This window comes from Haliotis rufescens, unplaced genomic scaffold (assembly GCF_023055435.1).
Source record: "Haliotis rufescens isolate VD_foot unplaced genomic scaffold, xgHalRufe1.0.p SCAF_118, whole genome shotgun sequence".
In the NCBI taxonomy this organism is placed as follows: domain Eukaryota; kingdom Metazoa; phylum Mollusca; class Gastropoda; order Lepetellida; family Haliotidae; genus Haliotis; species Haliotis rufescens.
In genome coordinates, this window is record NW_025963800.1 from 252,474 (window position 1) to 275,000 (window position 22,527).

Genomic DNA, 22,527 nt, shown 5'->3' on the forward strand with positions numbered 1-22,527 from the left:
TTGAGTCTCTGTGATGTTGTTAGTGCGGGGTTTTAACAAGTTATAAAATAATGTGATAAGGAAATGACTAGGAGGTCTGGGAAGTTGAGTTTCCATGTCTGTCAACTATAGGAGTCCTTGTGTCCTCCAGTTGAACATGTACATAACGTGTGGTGCAGCTTGCCCATCCAGGTGGGTGTCTGGATGGGGTTGAGGTGGGTGTCTGGGTGGGGTTGAGGTGGGTGTCTGGGTGGGGTTGAGGTGGGTGTCAGAATGGGGTTGAGGTTGGTGTCTGGGTGGGGTTGAGGTGGGTGTCTGGGTGGGGTTGAGGTTGATGTGGGTGTCTGGATGGGGTTGAGGTGGGTGTCAGGATGGGGTTGAGGTGGGTGTCTGGTTTGGGTTGAGGTGGGTGTCTGGGTGGGGTTGAGGTTGGTGTCTGGGTGGGGTTGAGGTGGGTGTCTGGATGAGGTTGAGGTGGATGCCTGGGTGGGGTTGAGGTGGGTGTCTGGATGAGGTTGAGGTTGGTGTCTGGGTGGGGTTGAGGTGGGTGTCTGGGTGGGGTTGAGGTGGATGCCTGGGTGGGGTTGAGGTGGATGCCTGGGTGGGGTTGAGGTGGGTGTCTGGATGAGGTTGAGGTTGGTGTCTGGGTGGGGTTGAGGTGGATGCCTGGGTGGGGTTGAGGTGGGTGTCTGGGTGGGGTTGAGGTTGGTGTCTGGGTGGGGTTGAGGTGGGTGTCTGGGTGGGGTTGAGGTTGGTGTCTGGATGGGGTTGAGGTGGGTGTCTGGGTTGGGTTGAGGTGGGTGTCTGGGTTGGGTTGAGGTTGGTGTCTGGATGGGGTTGAGGTTGGTGTCTGTCCAGCTGTGTCGCTGTAGTCTCCTACTGCCATACAAGCCTATCTCCGACTCTGTGGCAGGGCAACTGACAACCTTCAGCCTTATAGCTACTCCCAGTGATCTATGCTGAAGTATTATGTGATGTTGTTGATAAGGGTTGACTTTCGGTTTGTTCATTAATTGTTTGTGTGAAGACAAGAGCCAACGCTATGCGAGTATCCCCATGACAAGGAACACCACCCAATCTGCTGCATGTTGTGTACATGGATCTTCTTCACGGGTGTAGATCCCCTGGACTGTTTTGTCAATGGTTGTGCCATATTGGTAGGAAGTATCGCTGTACAGAGAGCCAGTATCTATATGGAATTATTGCCTCCAGGATGAGTCTGATGGGTGTGAGTGGTACGATTGTCAGATGAGCTGCAATCTCATTTAAATCAGACCTTAGTTCTCGCTACCGCTAAAGATCTAAGGACATTCCAGTAGGGGTCACGTCAGAACGACTTTTCATCCGACCAATCAGAGTGTCGCTTACCAGATCGTGAATGTGACAGTCGGAATGTGATTTCTAATCATGCATTTTCGAAACTTTAACATGGGTATTCCGAATGATAGTTACGGGTTTAACGACTGAATCCATACAATCTAGACCATTTATTACCCATTCCAGAAGGTTCTTTTGTTCAGGTTTCAAATGTTTAATCAAGAATTTGTCAAAATATGTTTCGAAGCGTAGTCGCCAATTTGAAATTAGTGCCATAAAGCACGAAAAAGCTGCCTTCTGATTGGTCATTGGATGGGTTGGTCAAAGTTCGCGCAAGGTCGCCCTGACGTGACCCATAATAAGATGTCCTCAGATCTTTGTTTAGCGATAGCGAGGACTGAGATCTGATTTTAATGAGATTGGATGAGCTGCAGAAACAGAGTATAGCTCACCCTGTCTGGCGGAGTGTCATACTGGCTGTGGCTGCTTTACCAGGGACCACCATAGCAAACACTAGGATCACATGTTATAACATCTTGTCAGGATCATTAACCTAGCACAAATAATCATATTCTAATGTGATAACATTTCCTTAAAATTTGCGAGGACTGATTCACATTTGATTGTTACCATGGTTACCATGTTTTAGAGATTGCATATGTTGTGTGTGGGAGGTCTGGGACATGTTGATCTGTTGCATGGACTGTCTCCATGTAAGTTCATACACAATATTTATCATAATATATTTAGGAGAACGCAAGAGTAATGTGAGTGACATGTCGATGCGATGTTGTGTTACTGAGTCTAACTTAGATCTGTGTACGCTGATCAAATCTTTCTTAGATCCGTGTTCATCGGGTGAGTTTTACTTAGATCTGTGTACACTGAGAGAGTCTGACTTAGACCTGTTTCACACCGAGTGAATCTTGCTCAGATCTGTGTACGCCAATCAAGTCTTACTTAGATTCATGTACATCGAGTGTGTGACACTTAGATCTGCGTACACTGAGAGAGTCTGACTTAGACCTGTTTCACACCGAGTGAATCTTGCTCAGATCTGTGTACACCAATCAAGTCTTACTTAGATCCATGTACATTGAGTAAGTTTCACTTAGATCTGTGTACACTGAGAGGGTCTGACTAAGATCTGTTTCACTTTGTGTGAGTCTTGCTTAGATTTTTGAGTGAATGAGTGAGTGAGTGAATGATGTGCTTTGTTTGTTTGCCTTGAACCTATCAGTTCATCTGTTTTTTAGGTGATTCCATATTTTTAGATTTGCCTAAATGAGTGTTGAGTTTTGTACCAGTGTATTTTGTTTCGTATGCACATATTTATTGTCAGTCACTACAGCACCAAGTGTCATTTCCATCTGACCAAACTTGTATTATTTGTAGGGCATTGATTTCTGAAGAACATTTAGTGATTTAACATGATGTAGAGAACCAGAAAGTGTGCAGGGGATTCACAGTCAGGGATAAGCAACATGATTGTCAATACAGAAAGCCTGGAGTGAAACAGAACCTGCCATCACCTCAAGCCATGAAGTGAGACAGGTGACATCGCCATCAGATCATGGCATGAAGTAAGACAGGTGACATTGCCATCAGATCATGACATGAAGTAAGACAGGTGACATCGCCATCAGATCATGGCATGAAGTAAGACAGGTGACATCGCCATCACCTCAAGCCATGAAGTAAGACAGGTGACATCGCCATCAGATCATGGCATGAAGTGAGACAGGTGACATCGCCATCAGATCATGGCATGAAGTGAGACAGGTGACATCGCCATCAGATCATGAAGTAAGACAGGTGACATCGCCATCAGATCATGAAGTAAGACAGGTGACATCGCCATCAGATCATGGCATGAAGTAAGACAGGTGACATCGCCATCAGATCATGACATGAAGTAAGACAGGTGACATCGCCATCAGATCATGAAGTAAGACAGGTGACATCGCCATCAGATCATGGCATGATGTAAGACAGGTGACATCGCCATCAGATCATGGCATGAAGTAAAACAGGTGACATTGCCATCAGATCATGGCATGAAGTAAGACAGGTGACATCGCCATCAGATCATGGCATGAAGTGAGACAGGTGACATCGCCATCAGATCATGAAGTAAGACAGGTGACATCGCCATCAGATCATGGTATGAAGTAAGACAGGTGACATTGCCATCAGATCATGGCATGAAGTAAGACAGGTGACATCGCCATCACCTCAAGCCATGAAGTGAGACAGGTGACATCGCCATCAGATCATGGCATGAAGTAAGACAGGTGACATCGCCATCAGATCATGGCATGAAGTAAGACAGGTGACATCGCCATCACCTCAAGCCATGAAGTGAGACAGGTGACATCGCCATCAGATCATGGCATGAAGTAAGACAGGTGACATCGCCATCAGATCATGGCATGAAGTAAGACAGGTGACATCGCCATCAGATCATGGCATGAAGTAAGACAGGTGACATCGCCATCAGATCATGACATGAAGTAAGACAGGTGACATCGCCATCAGATCATGAAGTAAGACAGGTGACATCGCCATCAGATCATGGCATGATGTAAGACAGGTGACATCGCCATCAGATCATGGCATGAAGTAAAACAGGTGACATTGCCATCAGATCATGGCATGAAGTAAGACAGGTGACATCGCCATCAGATCATGGCATGAAGTGAGACAGGTGACATCGCCATCAGATCATGAAGTAAGACAGGTGACATCGCCATCAGATCATGGTATGAAGTAAGACAGGTGACATTGCCATCAGATCATGGCATGAAGTAAGACAGGTGACATCGCCATCAGATCATGGCATGAAGTGAGACAGGTGACATCGCCATCAGATCATGAAGTAAGACAGGTGACATCGCCATCAGATCATGGCATGAAGTAAGACAGGTGACATTGCCATCAGATCAAGGCATGAAGTAAGACAGGTGACATCGCCATCAGATCATGAAATAAGACAGGTGGCATCGCCATCAGATCATGAAGTGAGACAGGTGACATCGCCATCAGATCATGGCATGAAGTAAGACAGGTGACATCCCCATCAGATCATGAAGTAAGACAGGTGACATCGCCATCAGATCATGAAGTGAGACAGGTGACATCGCCATCAGATCATGGCATGAAGTAAGACCGGTGACATCGCCATCAGATCATGACATGAAGTAAGACAGGTGACATCGCCATCAGACCATGGCATGAAGTAAGACAGGTGACATCGCCATCAGATCATGGCATGAAGTAAGACAGGTGACATCGCCATCAGATCATGAAGTAAGACAGGTGACATCGCCATCAGATCATGGCATGAAGTAAGACAGGTGTCATCGCCATCAGATCATGGCATGAAGTAAGACAGGTGACATCGCCATCAGATCATGACATGAAGTAAGACAGGTGACATCGCCATCAGATCATGAAGTAAGACAGGTGTCATCGCCATCAGATCATGGCATGAAGTAAGACAGGTGACATCGCCATCAGATCATGGCATGAAGTAAGACAGGTGACATCGCCATCAGATCATGGCATGAAGTAAGACAGGTGACATCGCCATCAGATCATGAAGTAAGACAGGTGACATCGCCATCAGATCATGGCATGAAGTAAGACAGGTGACATCGCCATCAGATCATGAAGTAAGACAGGTGACATTGCCATCAGATCATGGCATGAAGTAAGACAGGTGACATCGCCATCAGATCATGGCATGAAGTAAGACAGGTGACATCGCCATCAGATCATGAAGTGAGACAGGTGACATCGCCATCAGATCATGAAGTAAGACAGGTGACATCGCCATCAGATCATGGCATGAAGTAAGACCGGTGACATCGCCATCAGATCATGACATGAAGTAAGACAGGTGACATCGCCATCAGATCATGGCATGAAGTAAGACAGGTGACATCGCCATCAGATCATGAAGTAAGACAGGTGTCATCGCCATCAGATCATGGCATGAAGTAAGACAGGTGACATCGCCATCAGATCATGGCATGAAGTAAGACAGGTGACATCGCCATCAGATCATGGCATGATGTTGAATATCCAGGACAGACCTCTTGAGGTACTCGTGTACTTGGATGCACAGAGGAAGTCCTGCCGAGTCCAATGTACTGTTGTCCATATAAACTATGAAGAGATGTCCTTTGTTATTGCCTTGTTGTCACTGTCCAGACTTGGCTGATGACTGAAACAAGTATGGAATACAGTTTCTTGAATGTTGCTCCAATGTAACAGAGGTAGTGTTTCAGGTGAGTTTTCAGTCTGAATGAACCAATTGGTTTGTCGTTACAAGTAGTTTTAACAATAACATGTTTTTATGTTCATGGTTTGTACCACTGCAGTGAATAAGCTGTGCAACAAATAACAGCTTATTGCAATCTTCAAACTTGTTCAGAGATTGAGTGTGTGGACAGTGATCCTCCAGAAGCTATTTCCTATTCGACTATTTCAAGACCTGATCATGTATTGATATATGAGACTGTGAATCTGCTTTTATAACTACAGTAAACTACAGTTATAATGAACACAAAGAAACCACTAATTTTAGTTTGTTATAACCGTAGTCTGTATATATTCATATATACAGCATACAGTATGCATATATACAGCATACCAACAGCAAATGGACGGGACCCAGAAAAGGTTTGTTGTAAGCGTGTTCGTTATAAATGTAGTTTACTGTACATATATCACTAAAAATGTCAAGGATAGTGCCATGCTAATCCCCTCATGTTAAGATTGTTTTTAAGTACTGTTCAACTTTTATGGAAATTGTCTGAGTGTCCAGATAATGACAATGTGATTGATTGCTGAAAGATGTTGTCATGCAAGTAGTATTCAATATTATCATGGAAGTGCCACATTTCCAGCTTTAATGAAGGTAATCAGAAATGCATGTTTATTGTAGCTGTTAAAGGGCAAGTATACTGAAAAAAATTAGTTTGATTTTCCTAGATAAGTCAATTTCCAGGAGAGAAAACTTCAGAATATTCAGAGAAGGTATTTAGATGTCCATGTGAAAGTGCTGAAATGACTGACACACTCTGTAATCAGCTTCCAAAACAAAGCTAATTAGGGCGTGGCCCAAAGCTACAGATGCAGCGGTGCATGTTTTCATTGGCGTATATGTAGACTAGTTTGCTGTCTTTATCTATCTTGTGATTCTTAGCAGCTGTACATATACTGTTTCTGCTATTCCGTTAATCCTACAAAAATAATAATATTGCAAACATGGTTGAATGTGTGAAACGTCCCCTTTGATCCTGACATTTTGAATAATTTAAATAACAATTAACAATCTGTAAGTAGTATTTTATGACTAACATCCTGTTCAGGTAGCATAAACAACCTGCTGGCCTCGGTCCTGTTCCACACAATGAATGCCTGTCAGGGCAGGTTCATCCTCTGTGTAGGCAACCGAAGGATTCTTCAGTGTTCTTACTAATAAGTTGACACAAGGTGTTAACACATTGATCAGACAAATGACCAGACAGATTAAGCCCTGCATTGCGATTAAAGGTGGAAGCAGGCAAACTGGGCAGGAACCCGTTTTAACTATTTCCGTTTTTTCAAACTGAATTTTGGTCAAGATTTTTGTGATAAAGTCTGCCCTGAAGTATTAAGATCTTTAAAGTTGGTATGTTGAGTTTACTTGCCCCTTAATGCTTGGTGCTTTTATTTAATAGTGCAGTATTGCTTGAAAAGGTTGAGTTGTATGAGTTGTGTATAGGGTTGATACAGCAGTAGTCTGTGGGTGTCCTACAGGGGAACACCGATGCAGAACGCTGATGTGGATATTTCTTCTGAATGTATATTAATCTGTGTTGCCTAGAAGCGTGTTATTTATTCCAGTGTAGCCATCAGTGAAATGATGCTTATTTTGTACACCAATCTGAACAAACAATATTATGTACAGTGTAAATTTGTTAATAGTTCCACACAACATGAGTGTTTGCCCCTCCTGTGGTATCTCTATAAACACTCAGTAACCTGACTTGATGGTAACTATGTACTGACTTGACGGTAACCCAGTACTGACTTGATGGTTACCTAGTACTGACTTGATGGTAACTATGTACTGACTTGATGGTATTCTAGTACTGACTTGATGGTAACTATGTACTGACTTCACAGTAACCCAGTACTGACTTCACGGTATTCTAGTACTGACTTGATGGTATTCTAGTACTGACTTGATGGTAACTATGTACTGACTTGATGGTAACTATGTACTGACTTCACAGTAACCCAGTACTGACTTGATGGTAACTATGTACTGACTTCACGGTAACCCAGTACTGACTTGATGGTTACCTAGTACTGACTTCACGGTAACCCAGTACTGAATTGATGGTTACCCAGTATTGACTTGATGGTTACCTAGTACTTCCAGGCAGTAGGTCATACTGTTGAGCTCTTTGCATTTGCTTAACCCTATTTGTATTATTCATCATTTTCTTCTTTGTAAACTGCTTTTATTTCAAACCACTGACTGAATCCAAGAGATTGCAACACATCACATTAGTTTGTACCCAATTACATATTCATTGTCTTGTCATTTCTTGAAAAATTTCAGTCACCATTATGTGGGGTTATTCAGTGTCTATAAAATGTCTACAAATCAAGACATCTTTGTTCTTTGTTGAATTCTCAAAAGTGACTGAGTGTGTGAGTAAAGGGGCAGTGTCTTGCAACTGAGAGAGTGAGGGAGATAGAGAGAGGGAGAGGGAGGGTAGCATTCAAACATCAAAGTTTGGAAATACTCAGTTAATTTTCATAGTTTTTTCTGGTTCCATATAAACATTTACATTTTGACATTATTAGATGTGAGAGGTATGACTGCCTATACCAGTGTCCCCTCACAAGATGTGAGAGGTATGACTGCCTATACCAGTGTCCCCTATACTCCCTATGACTGTTTGTTGTTTAACGCTGCACTCAGCAATATTCCAGTTATATGACAGCGGTCTGTAAATAATCGAATCTGGCCAGACAATCTAGTGATTGATATGATGAACTTCGATCCATGCAACTTGGATATGATGCCTTCACTACAAAAAGATATTTCCCAAAATATTCATGATCCCTAATTTGTTTTGTTCATTATATTTATTACGTTTAGTTTAGATTCCCTTGTAGCAATACCCCAGTTAAATGTAGATTTTAAATTTCAAATAAATATTGCATACCATCACTGAATGCATAATTAATATTGGTACATTGATTGAAATTCCATTGTAACTAAAAAGGAACACCAGAATGACCACAAAAAAGAATATGTTCTTAAAATTTATTTTAAAGATCTTTTTCTTGTCAAAATGGGTTTTTTTTAATACAGAACTAATTACATAATATATACGCATTTCTTTAATTCTTACTTAAAAAATCACAGCTCTAACTGTAGCCCCCAAACAAAATACATACACAACATTCACAACATGGATGGTGCTCAACGACCTCCATTATTCCACCAACAGTCAACACCAAGGCACTATCAGCCACACCAACACCAGGTGTAGATGACTAACACAAACACCCAACACACACACACACCCAACACACACACACACCCAAATTCCTACGTCACATACTTAGAACAATGATTGTAGCAACAAAACAATGAACTTACATTCTTCACAAATACATGGTTCTAAATCTTGTATCTAAATCCTAGTGTACATTAATAATGAAAGCCCCATTTACCCGATCTGCCAGGAGAATCTTGTGCTGGTCTGTCCCTGGTGTCTTGAATGCACAAGCTGTTACCTGATAGATGCGCTCCAAATATCAGTGTCATTAAACAATATCATCCTTAAATATTCTCTTTCACTCACCACAAACAAAGGTTTAACATCAATGGATCTTCAATCATCATAACAGTTTCATTGAGTGAATTAATAGACAGCACATACACACACTCTCCCTGCAAGAAGTGACATACATATGTCATAGAGTCACCAGCTACGTCTAACTAGGATGTACACAAGTGTTCACAATTAAGGAAGCAGTGGGGTCTTGAGGGTTGCTCCCATAGCAACGTAGAGAATTCCAATCTGGGGACCCCAATGTATGGGGACCCCAACTTTGACAATCTCATTAAAATCAGATCTTAGTTCTCGCTAACGCTAAACAAAGATCTGAGGACATCCTATTACGGGTCATGTCAGAACGACCTTTCTCGAATTTTGACCGACCAATGGATTGATGACAAGAAATCGACATTAGCCAATCAGAAGGCAGCTTTCTCGAGCTTTACGACACTAGTTTCAAACTGGCGACTACGCTTTGAAACATATTTTTACGTATTCTCGATTAAAAAAATTAAAACTGATAAGAAGAACACTCTGGAATGGCTTATAGATGGCCTAGATTGTATGGATATAATCATAAAACCCGTAACTGTCGTTTCGGAATACCCCGTGTCAAATATTTCGTGGTTGCGTGATTAGAAAACACGTTCCGACTGTCACTTTCATGATCTGGTAAGAGACGCTCTGATTGGTCGGATGAAAGGTCGTTCTGACGTGACCCTTAATGGGATGTCCTCAGATCTTTGTTTAGCAGTAGCGAGTACAAAGATTTGATTTTAATGAGATTGGTAACTTTGAGAGTCGGTGTTGTGACACAAGACCTCGACATTCAGGACTTAATTGTGAACACTGGAACATATTCTCTACATTGTCTCGGAGATTTTGAAACACTAAAACAGAGCAACATCATATACACTGATATACAAGAGTGATGGATCAAGATGAAAGTGAATCTGATGGACCATGATACACAGACAGTAGCTCGCAGTGATATTTGTTGAAAATGAAAACTTTATTAACAGCTGTTTATTAATAGATTCCATGAACTTATTCCTAGCTCAGTGTAACTTATTCCTTACTCTACTGAACCTATTTCTACCTGAATGTAACTTATTCATAACTGAACATAACCTACTCTGAACTGAACCTATTTCTAACTGGCTTTAACATGTTCCTAACTGGCTTTAACATATTCCTAACTGGACATAACCTATTTCTAAATGGATTTAACATATTCCTAACTGGCTTTAACATATTCCTAACCGGACATAACATATTCCTAACTGGATGTAACCTACATGTATTTCTTAATGGATTTAACATATTCCTAACTGGACATAACATATTCCTAACTGGACGTAACCTACATGTATTTCTTAATGGATTTAACATATTCCTAACTGGACATAACCTACATGTATTTCTAAATGGATTTAATATATTCCTAACTGGACGTAACCTACATGTATTTCCAACTGGCTTTAACATATTCCTAACCGGACATAACATATTCCTAACTGGATGTAACCTACATGTATTTCTTAATGGATTTAACATATTCCTAACCGGACATAACATATTCCTAACTGGATGTAACCTACATGTATTTCTTAATGGATTTAACATATTCCTAACTGGACATAACATATTCCTAACTGGACGTAACCTACATGTATTTCTTAATGGATTTAACATATTCCTAACTGGACGTAACCTACATGTATTTCTAAATGGATTTAATATATTCCTAACTGGACGTAACCTACATGTATTTCTAAATGGATTTAATATAGTCCTAACTGGACGTAACATATTCCTAACTGGACGCAATCTACATGTATTTCTAAATGGATTTAATATATTCCTAACTGGACGTAACCTACATGTATTTCTAAATGGATTTAATATATTCCTAACTGGACGTTACCTATTCCTAACTGGACGTAACCTATTTCTAACTGGATTTAACATATTCCTCACTGGACGTAACATATTTATAACTGAACGTCACTTATTCGAAACTGAAACTCGTAGACCTGCTCAACTTGTTTCCTTGTTTTACAGGTTTAATGTTCCCTGTTTTCCTTAAAGGTTAACTTTCGAAACATAAAACCTCAAATATACAAAAACACAACATTTCAAAAATACAAATTCGAAACAAACCAAAGCATTTAAAAAAGAAATTTACTTCCACAAAAGTTACGTCTGACTCAAAACTAAACTGGTCAGCTGTTATCTGGGTGAGCAATTATCAACAAATAAACAGGAGAAACTGTGAAAAGTATGACCAAGGAGGGGAATGATGAAGTAATGAAGCAGTACAGAACAACTCCTCGCTTCCTACAGGTGTGAGCTGGTGGGAGTCGGGGCTAGAAGCGGCCTGCACTGTACTGGTCAGGGAAGGTAAAGGAATGGCTGCCGTCTCCCATCACCTTGGGCAGGGTCCCAGCATTGGGAATCACGTTCCAGGATAACGTCATGGTCACATTCTTGTTGCCCCTGGTGACGAAATGCATAAAATGAGTCCTAGCTAATCATGTGAGAACTGACTTTACAGCAAGGTCACGATATGATACGTATCACGATACATGGGAGACGACATGATACGTATCACGATACACATACTTACTATTGACGACCGCCACCATGGCCTAGTGAACAGAGCATCTGCCCAAAGAGCAGAAGGTTGAGGGTTCGATCTCTGGCTGTTTCATGCCAAAAGACGTTAAAAATGGTACTTGTTATCCTGCCTGGTGCTCAGCATCAAGGGGATACAACAAGGATTGGTCGGCTTGGAGTCAGTAAACTGAGTCTGAGTGAGGTATCCATGTTAAACTCACAGGAACTCGATGATAGCGTGTATAACATAATGTATTCGTATAGAAAAAAATCACACCCCTCTATATACATAGAGACGTCTCTATGTTATAGAGGGGTTTGATTTTTTTCTATACGAATATATTATGTTATACACGCTATCATCGAGTTCCTGTGGTTAAACTGGCATGGTATCTCAGTGGGCTAGCATTATAAAAGCAGCATTAGTCCAGACTGGTACCAGCAGCCACAGAAACACACATGTGCATGCACATCACTACATAAGAGCAACAATCTTGAACGAATGTTAAACCCATTCTTACCTCACCTTACCACTAACTATTAACACAATAGACCAGGACCCACTTGCACAAAGCGATCTTAGCGCTACAACTATTGTAAGCCTATGTTAAAGCATGGGAGTTACGATCACCTTAGCGCTACGATCGCTTTGTGGAACGGGGCCCTGGAGTTTGTGAGTTGGGCATATCCCTGCTGCTTTATGGCAAATTATTTTATAGTGTGTCACATAAGAGAGAGCACACAGTGATGCCGTAGACCTATGAGCGTTGTTAAGGTTCGGACAAACCAAAAATCAGGGTAGATTTGGGATTCAAACTGACGAACATTGGATGCCACACTCCAGATTTCAGTTGACAACTACAATTATCGAGCGATGACCAGTGATTGATACCATGAGCAACATCACATGCTGTTGTGGGTCAATGACAGGCAATCAATCATTATCAAGTCATTCTGTCACTTCTTACAACAAATATAGATTACTGTGGACTCATTCTAACCCAGAGGCCCATGGAGTGCTTAATGTGTAGATGAGACTTGGTTTAGCTGGGAAGGTGATGACAACTTACTTCAGCCCATTGCCATAGTCCCAGAAGTAGTATTTGGTGTTGGAACTCTTCAAGTCGATGATGGCGTTGTCTCCGCGCTGGATAATCTTGTCCCACAGCACGACCTGATTCAGCTTCTGCACACACAAAGATGACATTGTTTACACATCCTATACACAGGACCCCATGGTTTGTGTTGGCTTGGTTTTTTTAAAATGGCCCCACAACTTGTCAACTAGAGAGAACTCTGCAGAGTGAAACAAGCAGAAAAGTAATGAACAAAATTAACATTTTCAAAACTGATTAAATCTTAACATCACCAGCACTAGTTAAAGACTATCCTTCTAAACACCAACAAGATAAAGTGAGTGAGTGAGTATGGTTTTACGCCGCTTTTAGCAATATTCCAGCAATATCACGGCAGGGGACACCAGAAATGGGCTTCACACATTGTACCTATGTCGGGAATCGAACCCGTGTCTTCGGCATGACGAGCGAACGCTTTAACCACTAGGCTACCCGACCGCCCCAACAAGATAAAGTAAAATGATGCATGTGAAAGCGAGGACTGGAAATGAAACAACAGGGGATGGAAACTGAATACTGCCGTATCTATGGACGGCCATTTGGCTATGACTGCATATAGTTGACCTTTATTTCAATTGATGTGTGTTTTACTGAATGACCATACATTCGTATCATGTTTCAGGGTACAAGTGACATTAACACAGATCCAAAGATTAAGAATTTACCTTACGCTGTTTTGCGACTCACCACAACACCTGCTGGCCTTGCATACCATCCTACTTGACTGTGTAAGACTTTTAGATCCAGGAACCCTTGCAACGTGCCATGCCATTGTGCCAAATTTGTGTTATTATTCTTCAGTGTCTGCTATTCTGTGTTTAACTATTATGTATAAGTGGGTAGGATAGAATAAAGGTAGTTCATGTGTCCTATAACATACCCAAGTCATGACGTGCTTAACTGATTGGCCAAGCTAACCCTCTTAGTTAAACCCTTTGTCTCACTACATGTACTCAGTCTGCAAACACTCTCAGCATCCCCCAGATGAAATCCTTACCTTGTCTACTTGCATCCCACAGATGAAATCCTTACCTTGTCTGCTTGCATCTCACAGATGAAATCCTTACCTTGTCTACTTGCATCCCACAGATGAAATCCTTACCTTGTCGGCTTGCATCCCACAGATGAAATCCTTACCTTGTCTGCTTGCATCTCACAGATGAAATCCTTACCTTGTCTACTTGCATCCCACAGATGAAATCCTTACCTTGTCTACTTGCATCCCACAGATGAAATCCTTACCTTGTCTGCTTGCATCCGACAGATGAAATCCTTACCTTGTCTACTTGCATCCCACAGATGAAATCCTTACCTTGTCTGCTTGCATCCCACAGATGAAATCCTTACCTTGTCCGCTTGCATCCCACAGATGAAATCCTTACCTTGTCTACTTGCATCCCACAGATGAAATCCTTACCTTGTCTGCTTGCATCCCACAGATGAAATCCTTACCTTGTCTACTTGCATCCCACAGATGAAATCCTTACCTTGTCTGCTTGCATCCCACAGATGAAATCCTTACCTTGTCCGCTTGCATCCCACAGATGAAATCCTTACCTTGTCTACTTGCATCCCACAGATGAAATCCTTACCTTGTCTGCTTGCATCCCACAGATGAAATCCTTACCTTGTCTACTTGCATCCCACAGATGAAATCCTTACCTTTTCTGCTTGCATCCCACAGATGAAATCCTTACCTTGTCCGCTTGCATCCCACAGATGAACTCCTTACCTTGTCTGCTTGCATCCCACAGATGAAATCCTTACCTTATCTGCTTGCATCCCACAGATGAACTCCTTACCTTGTCTACTTGCATCCCACAGATGAACTCCTTACCTTGTCTACTTGCATCCCTACAGATGAACTCCTTACCTTGTCTACTTGCATCCCACAGATGAACTCCTTACCTTGTCTACTTGCATCCCTACAGATGAACTCCTTACCTCGTCTACTTGCATCCCACAGATGAACTCCTTACCTTGTCTACTCGCATCCCACAGATGAACTCCTTACCTTGTCTGCTTGCATCCCACAGATGAAATCTTTACCTTGTCTACTTGCATCCCACAGATGAAATCCTTACCTTGTCTACTTGCATCCCACAGATGAAATCCTTACCTTGTCTACTTGCATCCCACAGATGAACTCCTTACCTTATCTGCTTGCATCCCACAGATGAAATCTTTACCTCGTCTACTTGCTGACAGGGTGAACCACGTTGGTAATGTGGACAAATCCCATCCCAGGACTCAGACATCTTATAGCTACTACACCATCATTTTACTTCACTTACGTAATCTGGTGTTTGGTATTCAGCTGTGAGGTAGAGGAATAGCTGTTTGACATTCCAGTTGAACAGAGGCTGGAGATGTGAGACAGTTAAGGGCAAGTGATTACAATTCTTCAGTATGGACAATCTTAATAATAGCATAACTACTTTTCTTCTGAACACACAATGCCATTTAGAAAGTGGTCAAAAGTAACAAATGTTAATTTGGGATAACACTCTCTTGGTAAAGTACAGATTCTCGTACTTTTTTGGGTAGAGTCCTGTGCGGGATTCGAACCCACCACGCCAGAATTATGCACCTAATCGCCAGCACATAAAGTCAGCGATCTAACCCACTCAGTATGTGATCTAGACTACCAGTTGTCAGACTTTCATTTCGTGGAAGCCTCGGTAGCTGAGTGGGTTACATTGCTGACTTTGTGTGCTGGCGAGTACGTGCCTGACTCTAGCGGAATCCTGCACGGGACACAACCCAAAAAAGTATGAGAATCTCTCTTTACCAAGAGAGTGTTATCCAAAATATAACATTTGTTACTTTTCTTCTGATGGGGTCATTTCATATCTTGGTAGTTTTGTGGCCCAGTAATTTTGTATACCTTGCATCATTTTGCAACCTTGTAGTCTATTATCCCTTTGGTCATTATGTAACTAGGTTGCTCAGCATAAAGCCTTTACAAGGACAAGAATATTTGTTATCACCTGACAATGAAGGAACATCTTTAGAATACAGTACCACAACTTCTCGTGAGGACGATCTCTGCCGTAGGTGACATGTCTCAAAGACAAGCAACCTGTTTTTGAGAATCCGTAGGTTTGCGAACTCGAGGCCTTCGGATTGTTAGCCCGACAGCTAACCAACTGAGCTACATCCACACTGTGAAACAAAGTGCAAATGTACCTAGTCATGCCTATGACGTTACGGAACTGAACGAAAAGGGTCGAATAGCGGACGGACACTTACGAAGGTTACGAGTAGTCATGGTGTCTCGTTACTTTAGTCTACGGACATTTGAATGATCCCGATGCCATTTGGCACACTCGTCCCATTCCGTAATCTACATGATACCGAGTGGTGAGGAATGAGCAGATATGGCACGAACTGAAAACGGCTCCATGCGTCAGACGTTGAACTCGCGAGTACGCATGAATGAGGTGAGGTGAAATTGGGTTTAACGTTGCGTCCAAGATTATTGCACTTATATAGCGACGTGCATGCATGTGTGTGTGTGGCTGCTTGTACTAGTCCGGACTGATGCCGATTTATAGTGCTAGCTCACTGAGATACCATGCCACAGTTTAATATGAATACCCCACTCAGACACAGTATACTGACTCCGAGCCGACCAGTCCTTGTTTTAGCCCCTTAATGCCGAGCGGCAGACAGGGTAACAACAAGTTCCGCATTTTAACGTCTTTTGATATGATGCGGCCGGGGATCGAACCCCGGACCTTCCGCTCTCCGGGCGGATGCGTACGCATGAATGATATGGTATTTAATAATTCACTTTAATTCACACTGTAAGGATGATGTGGATAATAGTAAGGAACGAGGGAGGCATGAGCAACGGTGACGACACAACGGTGAGTTTGCTTTTGAATCAGTACTGAAAAAATGTAGCGGGTAAAAGTGGCTTGTGTGAATGTTCCAGGACAGTTTCCAGTAGCCAAAATAGTCCAAACAAAACCATTGCATCCTTTATACTTGACGTATTTGGGTGAAGAATATTAGAAGCCTCTATAGAATCTAAAAGGCCACTATACAAGTACCTAACCCTAATGATCGTAAAGGGGATCCAAGGGCTAAGGATAGAGTTCAGGGTAATCTAATAGCCACTAAACGGGAACCTAACCCTAATGATCGTATAAAGGGGTGATTGATCGTAAAGGGGATCCAAGGGCTAAGGATAGAGTTCGGGGTAACCTACCCTAACACTGGTGACATTTGGATGTGTTCAGCCAAATCCCTAATAAACTGCATTCTTGTGCATAATAATGAAAATTAATGAACCGGAAAAATAACATAGGTACATTAGTTCCCATTTATAACCATTTTAATTTTTAGCTACTTGAATTACGAGAAATACGAATAAAAACATATATAAAAAATAAAACAGCTTTCATAATCTAGCGCTTGTTCTAAAATGCGCCGCTGCAGGCTATATTTAGTAAACAAATATTCAAAACTCTCAACACCGCTGGGGGTATTCAATGACATTGCGTGTAGAGATGATAGATCACTGGGAGGAGCTTATGCACACTCAATGACTCCTGATGTCACAGGGCATTGTTTCGCCGGTGTGACTGGCAACAAAATACTACAAATTACTTCATAGGGTATTGTCATGTGTTTGAAAAGTTTGTGGTACTGTATTCTAAAGGTAGGCCACAATGAATGTTGACTTGGCTATTAAGTAGAAATTACCAAGTGGTTCACATAAACATCACAATAGTAACGTTAAACATATGCCAAAAAAGAAACAGTGCCTATCATATGTGGAAATATTGAACTTGGCTCCAATCTTATTAATACCATATGTTACGAAAAACTACTGAGATGGATTCCACAGTCTTTTACATATGCTAGCGTTAAAATTAATCCTATAAATTAGCACACACACACACACCAACACACATCACTCATAAGGTTGTTTTCCAACTTGTTTTTTCATGCATCGTCACAAAATGTTAGGTACAGTATATTTTTTCGTGTAAAGACTTTCAACGGCAAAAGCGCAAAAGGATATCAGCTTGCAGGTCGAAGGTAACGAATCCAAGATCACTCTTTTCCCTATCGGCTGAGTAGTCGGGGACGTTCTTGCTGAAAGTAAAGAAAACGAATTTGATGGACATTGGTCTAATAAAAGAAATCAATGAAATAATCTGAAAAACTCTACAAATTTATACATTATGACCAATGCTTAAAAGACACGTCAGTGTGCCGGCTGGGCAAAGCATATGGTAACAGGCTGCACTCACACGGACACTTTTCCTGCAGATACGGTCAGCGGTTGTTTATGGAGATTAAACGCTGTTGTGAGAAAACAACAAAATGTCAAAGCTGCCATTACACTAAGTGTAAAGGCAAATATGGTGTTCAATCTTGACAGAAATGTGTTCATTTTCGCCGACAACTTCCAGACAAAACTATGAAACCGGAAACAGGACCGAGTTCTTTCCCTTTGGTAATACTATCAATAAACTCCTTGCAGCGACGCCTTGGTGTGTAGTGAATATGATATGACGGCGCTGTAGAGGAGTTACATATTGGATTTACAAACCACGTGATAATCACGAGGTCGTAATCAAAATGGCGACGAATAATACCGTGTTTTTACTATTTTGTTGGATTTCATTTGCTGTGGCGTGGTCTCCTCGGTTGTTGTCACCGCGTCGCGATAACACGAACACTTCATTACCCAACGAATATTCTTATGAAACATTCTATTTGGATCAACAAGTATGTATATCAATGCATGCGTCTGGCATTTAGCTTCCTGTACAGAACACTTCCAGGTTCGGCACACCCCGTAAATGGGCAAAGTCAGTCCAACTAATCGAATATCTCCCAACTGGGCGAACGAAATCACGTCATGACTGCAACGACCAATAACGAGTTCCTGTGCTACAGTTTATGCGTTAATAGTGCTGAACTCTGTTGGTATCCCCTAGTCGACCAAGCGGCGTTACGGTTAGTTAGGGCACAGGACCATATGTAACTAATTATAACAATAAAAAAATTAAAAAGTCGCAAAAAAATCTGACGTGACCCGTAATGGGCTGTCCTCAGATCTTTGTTTAGCGGTAGCGAGAACTAAGATCTGATTTTAATGAGATTGATTCGAGATATTGCATGTTTTTCTCCTAGATTTTTTTCCACCTATTTCTCTTTAGCTTTCTAAACATGTTTGTAACAAAATAAGGTTCAAATGTCATAAGAAAATATCTTCCAAAATCAGGAGAGCTACAGAGCTGCGTGGCTCTAGTCCCGTGTGTGGTGAATGATTGTGGTTTGCATGATTCACGCCACAACATTAAAAGCCACAACATAATGATGTACTATGCAGAATGATGATTATCTAGAACTATTAAGCATCTTCTCCACCGCTCAGGCTTCTGTTTAATGGTACTATTCAACTGACACTGCAGCTGCTTATGGAGGTCTGAACATCGCCTGATATTAAATAAATGTAACACCACGTTTTGTGAACAAATAACAGGATACTATATGACCCAGGAATACAAAACTACCCGGTTACGAACTGACACGTGAGATGCACACCTACAGGGTGATGAAGCCCCCATGATCCCATGTGCTGGTCAACCCTTGATTACAAACTGACTCTTGTTCCAGGTGGATCACTTTGGCTTCAACAACGGGGACACATTCAAGCAGCGCTATCTCATAGCTTCTCAGTTCTGGAACCATCATGGCGGACCAATTTTCTTCTACACTGGCAACGAAGGGGACATCACCTGGTTCTGTAACAACACTGTAAGCTTGCATCACCAGCGGTAGAAACTAACTGTTTTACTCTACTTGTCCTAATAATGATAACATATAGTAAAACCCCTAAAAATGGCAAATATCTACTAGTCCTTACATGATACCTTAACGGGTGCAGGCTAAAACGGCACCTCAGCAAAACGTCACCGATTTCTCTGGCGAAACAGCACCGCATTTGGCGAAAACGGCTACTATGTGTCGGGCGAAAACGGCACCTCTATTTTTAATAGCGATAAGAATGATTTTGTAGTAATATATAGGGTCCACTGGGTCCACTGGTCACAGTTATCACATGATACAGCATTTTGATTTCTTCTGACATTCTTCTCGCATGCTACACATCGAAAGGCCATATAAATAATTGTGATCTGACAGCATCATGTTTGGCCTCTTAAATACAGTTTCAGCTTAAATTGAGTAAAGGTACTTAAAACTTCAATGCGTATAGTGATTTCACAATAAGTTAACTACGCCTCCCAATCGGAGTCGGTGAGTAAATTGGAGTAGGGGGCTAATTTCTTATTTGTGTTATTTCACAATTAGTTGTGTTTGTAAGAGACAATGTGAGTTTAATTTCTATTATTTTTCTTCAAAGCATGTTATGTTTTCTCAATAAGTTGAGTTGCGTATAAGCTAAGTTGGATTATAGTTGGAGTAGAGGCTAATTTCTAATGTAAACTTGTTTTAGCATCTCACAATTATTGGTGCTTGCAAGTTACAATGTAAGTTTAATATCATTTATTTGACCAAGGTAAAACAAAAAAATAAGGTGCCGTTTTCGCTCGACTCGAGGTGCCGTTTTTGCTCGAGTCGAGTTGCCGTTTTCGCCAATCGGTGCCGTTTTCTCCCGGTGACGTTTTGCTGAGTTGCCGTTTTCGCTATAACCCTACCTTAACTATTCGGCAGTTTGGCAGGGACTATAGGACTAGTGCCAATTTCTAACACAGATCACATACACAGAGCATCCATTCATCACATACACAAAGCCTCTATTCCTCCCACACACACAGCTTCCATTCCTCACACACACACACAGCCTCCATTCCTCACACACACAGCCTCAATTCCTCACACACACAGCCTCCATTCCTCACACACACAGCCTCCATTCCTCACACACACACAGCCTCCATTCCTCACATACACAGCCTCCATTCCTCACACACACAGCCTCCATTCTTCACACACACAGCCTCCATTCCTTACATACACAGCCTCCATTCCTCACACACACAGCCTCCATTCTTCATACTCACACACAGCCTCCATTCCTCACACACACAGCCTCCATTCATCACACACACAGCCTCCATTCCTCACACACACACAGCCTCCATTCCTCACATACACACAGCCTCCATTCCTCACACACACATCCTCCATTCCTCACATACACACAGCCTCCATTCCTCACACACACAGCCTCCATTCTTCACATACACACAGCCTCCATTCCTCACACAAACAGCTTCCATTCTTCATACTCACACACAGCCTCCATTCCTCACACACACAGCCTCCATTCTTCACATACACACAGCCTCCATTCCTCACACACACACAGCCTCCATTCCTCACACACACACAACCTCCATTACTCACACACACAGCCTCCATTCCTCACACATACACAACCTCCATTCCTAACATACACACCACTTCCATTCCTCACATACACACAGCCTCCATTCTTCACATACACACAGCCTCCATTCCTCACATACACACAGCCTTCATTCCTCACACACACAGCCTCCATTCCTCACACACACACAGCCTCCATTCCTCACACACACACAACCTCCATTCATCACACACACAGCCTCCATTCCTCACATACACACCACTTCCATTCCTCACATACACACAGCCTCCATTCCTCACACACACAGCCTCCATTCTTCATACTCACACACAGCCTCCATTCCTCACATACACAGCCTCCATTCCTCACACACACAGCCTCCATTCCTCACACACACAACCTCCATTCCTCTCACACACAGCCTCCATTCCTCACATACACACATCCTTCATTCCTCACACACACAGCCTCCATTCCTCACACACACAGCCTCCATTCCTCACACACACAGCCTCCATTCCTCACATACACAACCTCCATTACTCACACACACAGCCTCCATTCCTCACATACACAACCTCCATTCTTCACATACACACAGCCTTCATTCCTCACACACACAGCCTCCATTCCTCACATACACACAGCCTCCATTCCTCACTCACACAGCCTCCATTCCTCACACATACACAACCTCCATTCCTCACATACACACCACTTCCATTCCTCACATACACACAGCCTCCATTCCTCACACACACAGCCTCCATTCTTCATACTCACACACAGCCTCCATTCCTCACACACAGCCTCCATTCCTCACACACACAGCCTCCATTCCTCACATACACACAGCCTCCATTCCTCACATACACAGCCTCCATTCCTCACACACACAGCCTCCATTCCTCACACACACACAGCCTCCATTCCTCACATACACACAGCCTCCATTCCTCACACACACACAGCCTCCATTCCTCACACACAGCCTCCATTCCTCACATACACAGCCTCCAGTCCTCACACACAGCCTCCATTCCTCACACATACACAGCCTCCATTCCTCACATACACACAGCCTCCATTCCTCACATACACACAGCCTCCATTCCTCACACATACACAGCCTCCATTCCTCACACACAGCCTCCATTCCTCACATACACAGCCTCCATTCCTTACACACACAGCCTCCATTCCTCACACACACAGCCTCCATTCCTCACACACACAGCCTCCA

At 42.3% G+C, this 22,527-nt stretch overlaps 3 protein-coding genes and 1 long non-coding RNA gene across 28 annotated transcripts in view; 2 read left to right on the forward strand and 2 right to left on the reverse strand.

The window, feature by feature from the left end:
* Positions 1–101: 101 nt before the first annotated feature.
* LOC125378203 (extensin-like) lies at positions 102–989 on the reverse strand. The gene has a single exon (XM_048393217.1). It carries the CDS (start codon positions 987–989, stop codon positions 102–104), a length of 888 nt encoding a protein of 295 aa, XP_048249174.1.
* A 605-nt stretch (positions 990–1,594) lies between these two features.
* LOC124123869 lies at positions 1,595–7,964 on the forward strand. 25 transcript variants are annotated; one of them, XR_007220078.1, is made up of 5 exons: positions 1,595–3,628; positions 3,928–4,259; positions 4,326–4,363; positions 4,397–4,467; positions 4,615–7,964. It is a non-coding gene; the product is annotated as an uncharacterized LOC124123869 (long non-coding RNA). The 25 variants fall into 25 exon arrangements; XR_007220081.1 differs by having other exon boundaries at positions 4,430–4,467; XR_007220080.1 differs by lacking the exon at positions 4,397–4,467 and having other exon boundaries at positions 4,582–5,055; positions 5,089–7,964.
* Positions 7,965–10,550: 2,586 nt separating this feature from the next.
* Positions 10,551–18,374, reverse strand: LOC124123863 (signal peptidase complex subunit 3-like). The gene is made up of 5 exons (XM_046487049.2): positions 18,172–18,374; positions 17,940–18,013; positions 15,199–15,275; positions 12,839–12,954; positions 10,551–11,648 (listed from the first exon to the last, which is right to left on the reverse strand). Exons 1-5 carry the CDS (start codon positions 18,312–18,314, stop codon positions 11,519–11,521), a joined length of 540 nt encoding a protein of 179 aa, XP_046343005.1. The 5' UTR covers positions 18,315–18,374; the 3' UTR covers positions 10,551–11,518.
* A 94-nt stretch (positions 18,375–18,468) lies between these two features.
* LOC124123862 (lysosomal Pro-X carboxypeptidase-like) overlaps positions 18,469–22,527 on the forward strand; it is a 28,423-nt gene continuing 24,364 nt past the window's right edge. Inside the window, exons 1-2 of the mRNA XM_046487048.2 lie at positions 18,469–18,652; positions 19,547–19,687. Coding sequence (XP_046343004.2) covers positions 18,503–18,652; positions 19,547–19,687 — 291 coding nt within the window. The 5' untranslated portion in view covers positions 18,469–18,502. The remainder of the gene's footprint in view (positions 18,653–19,546; positions 19,688–22,527) is intronic.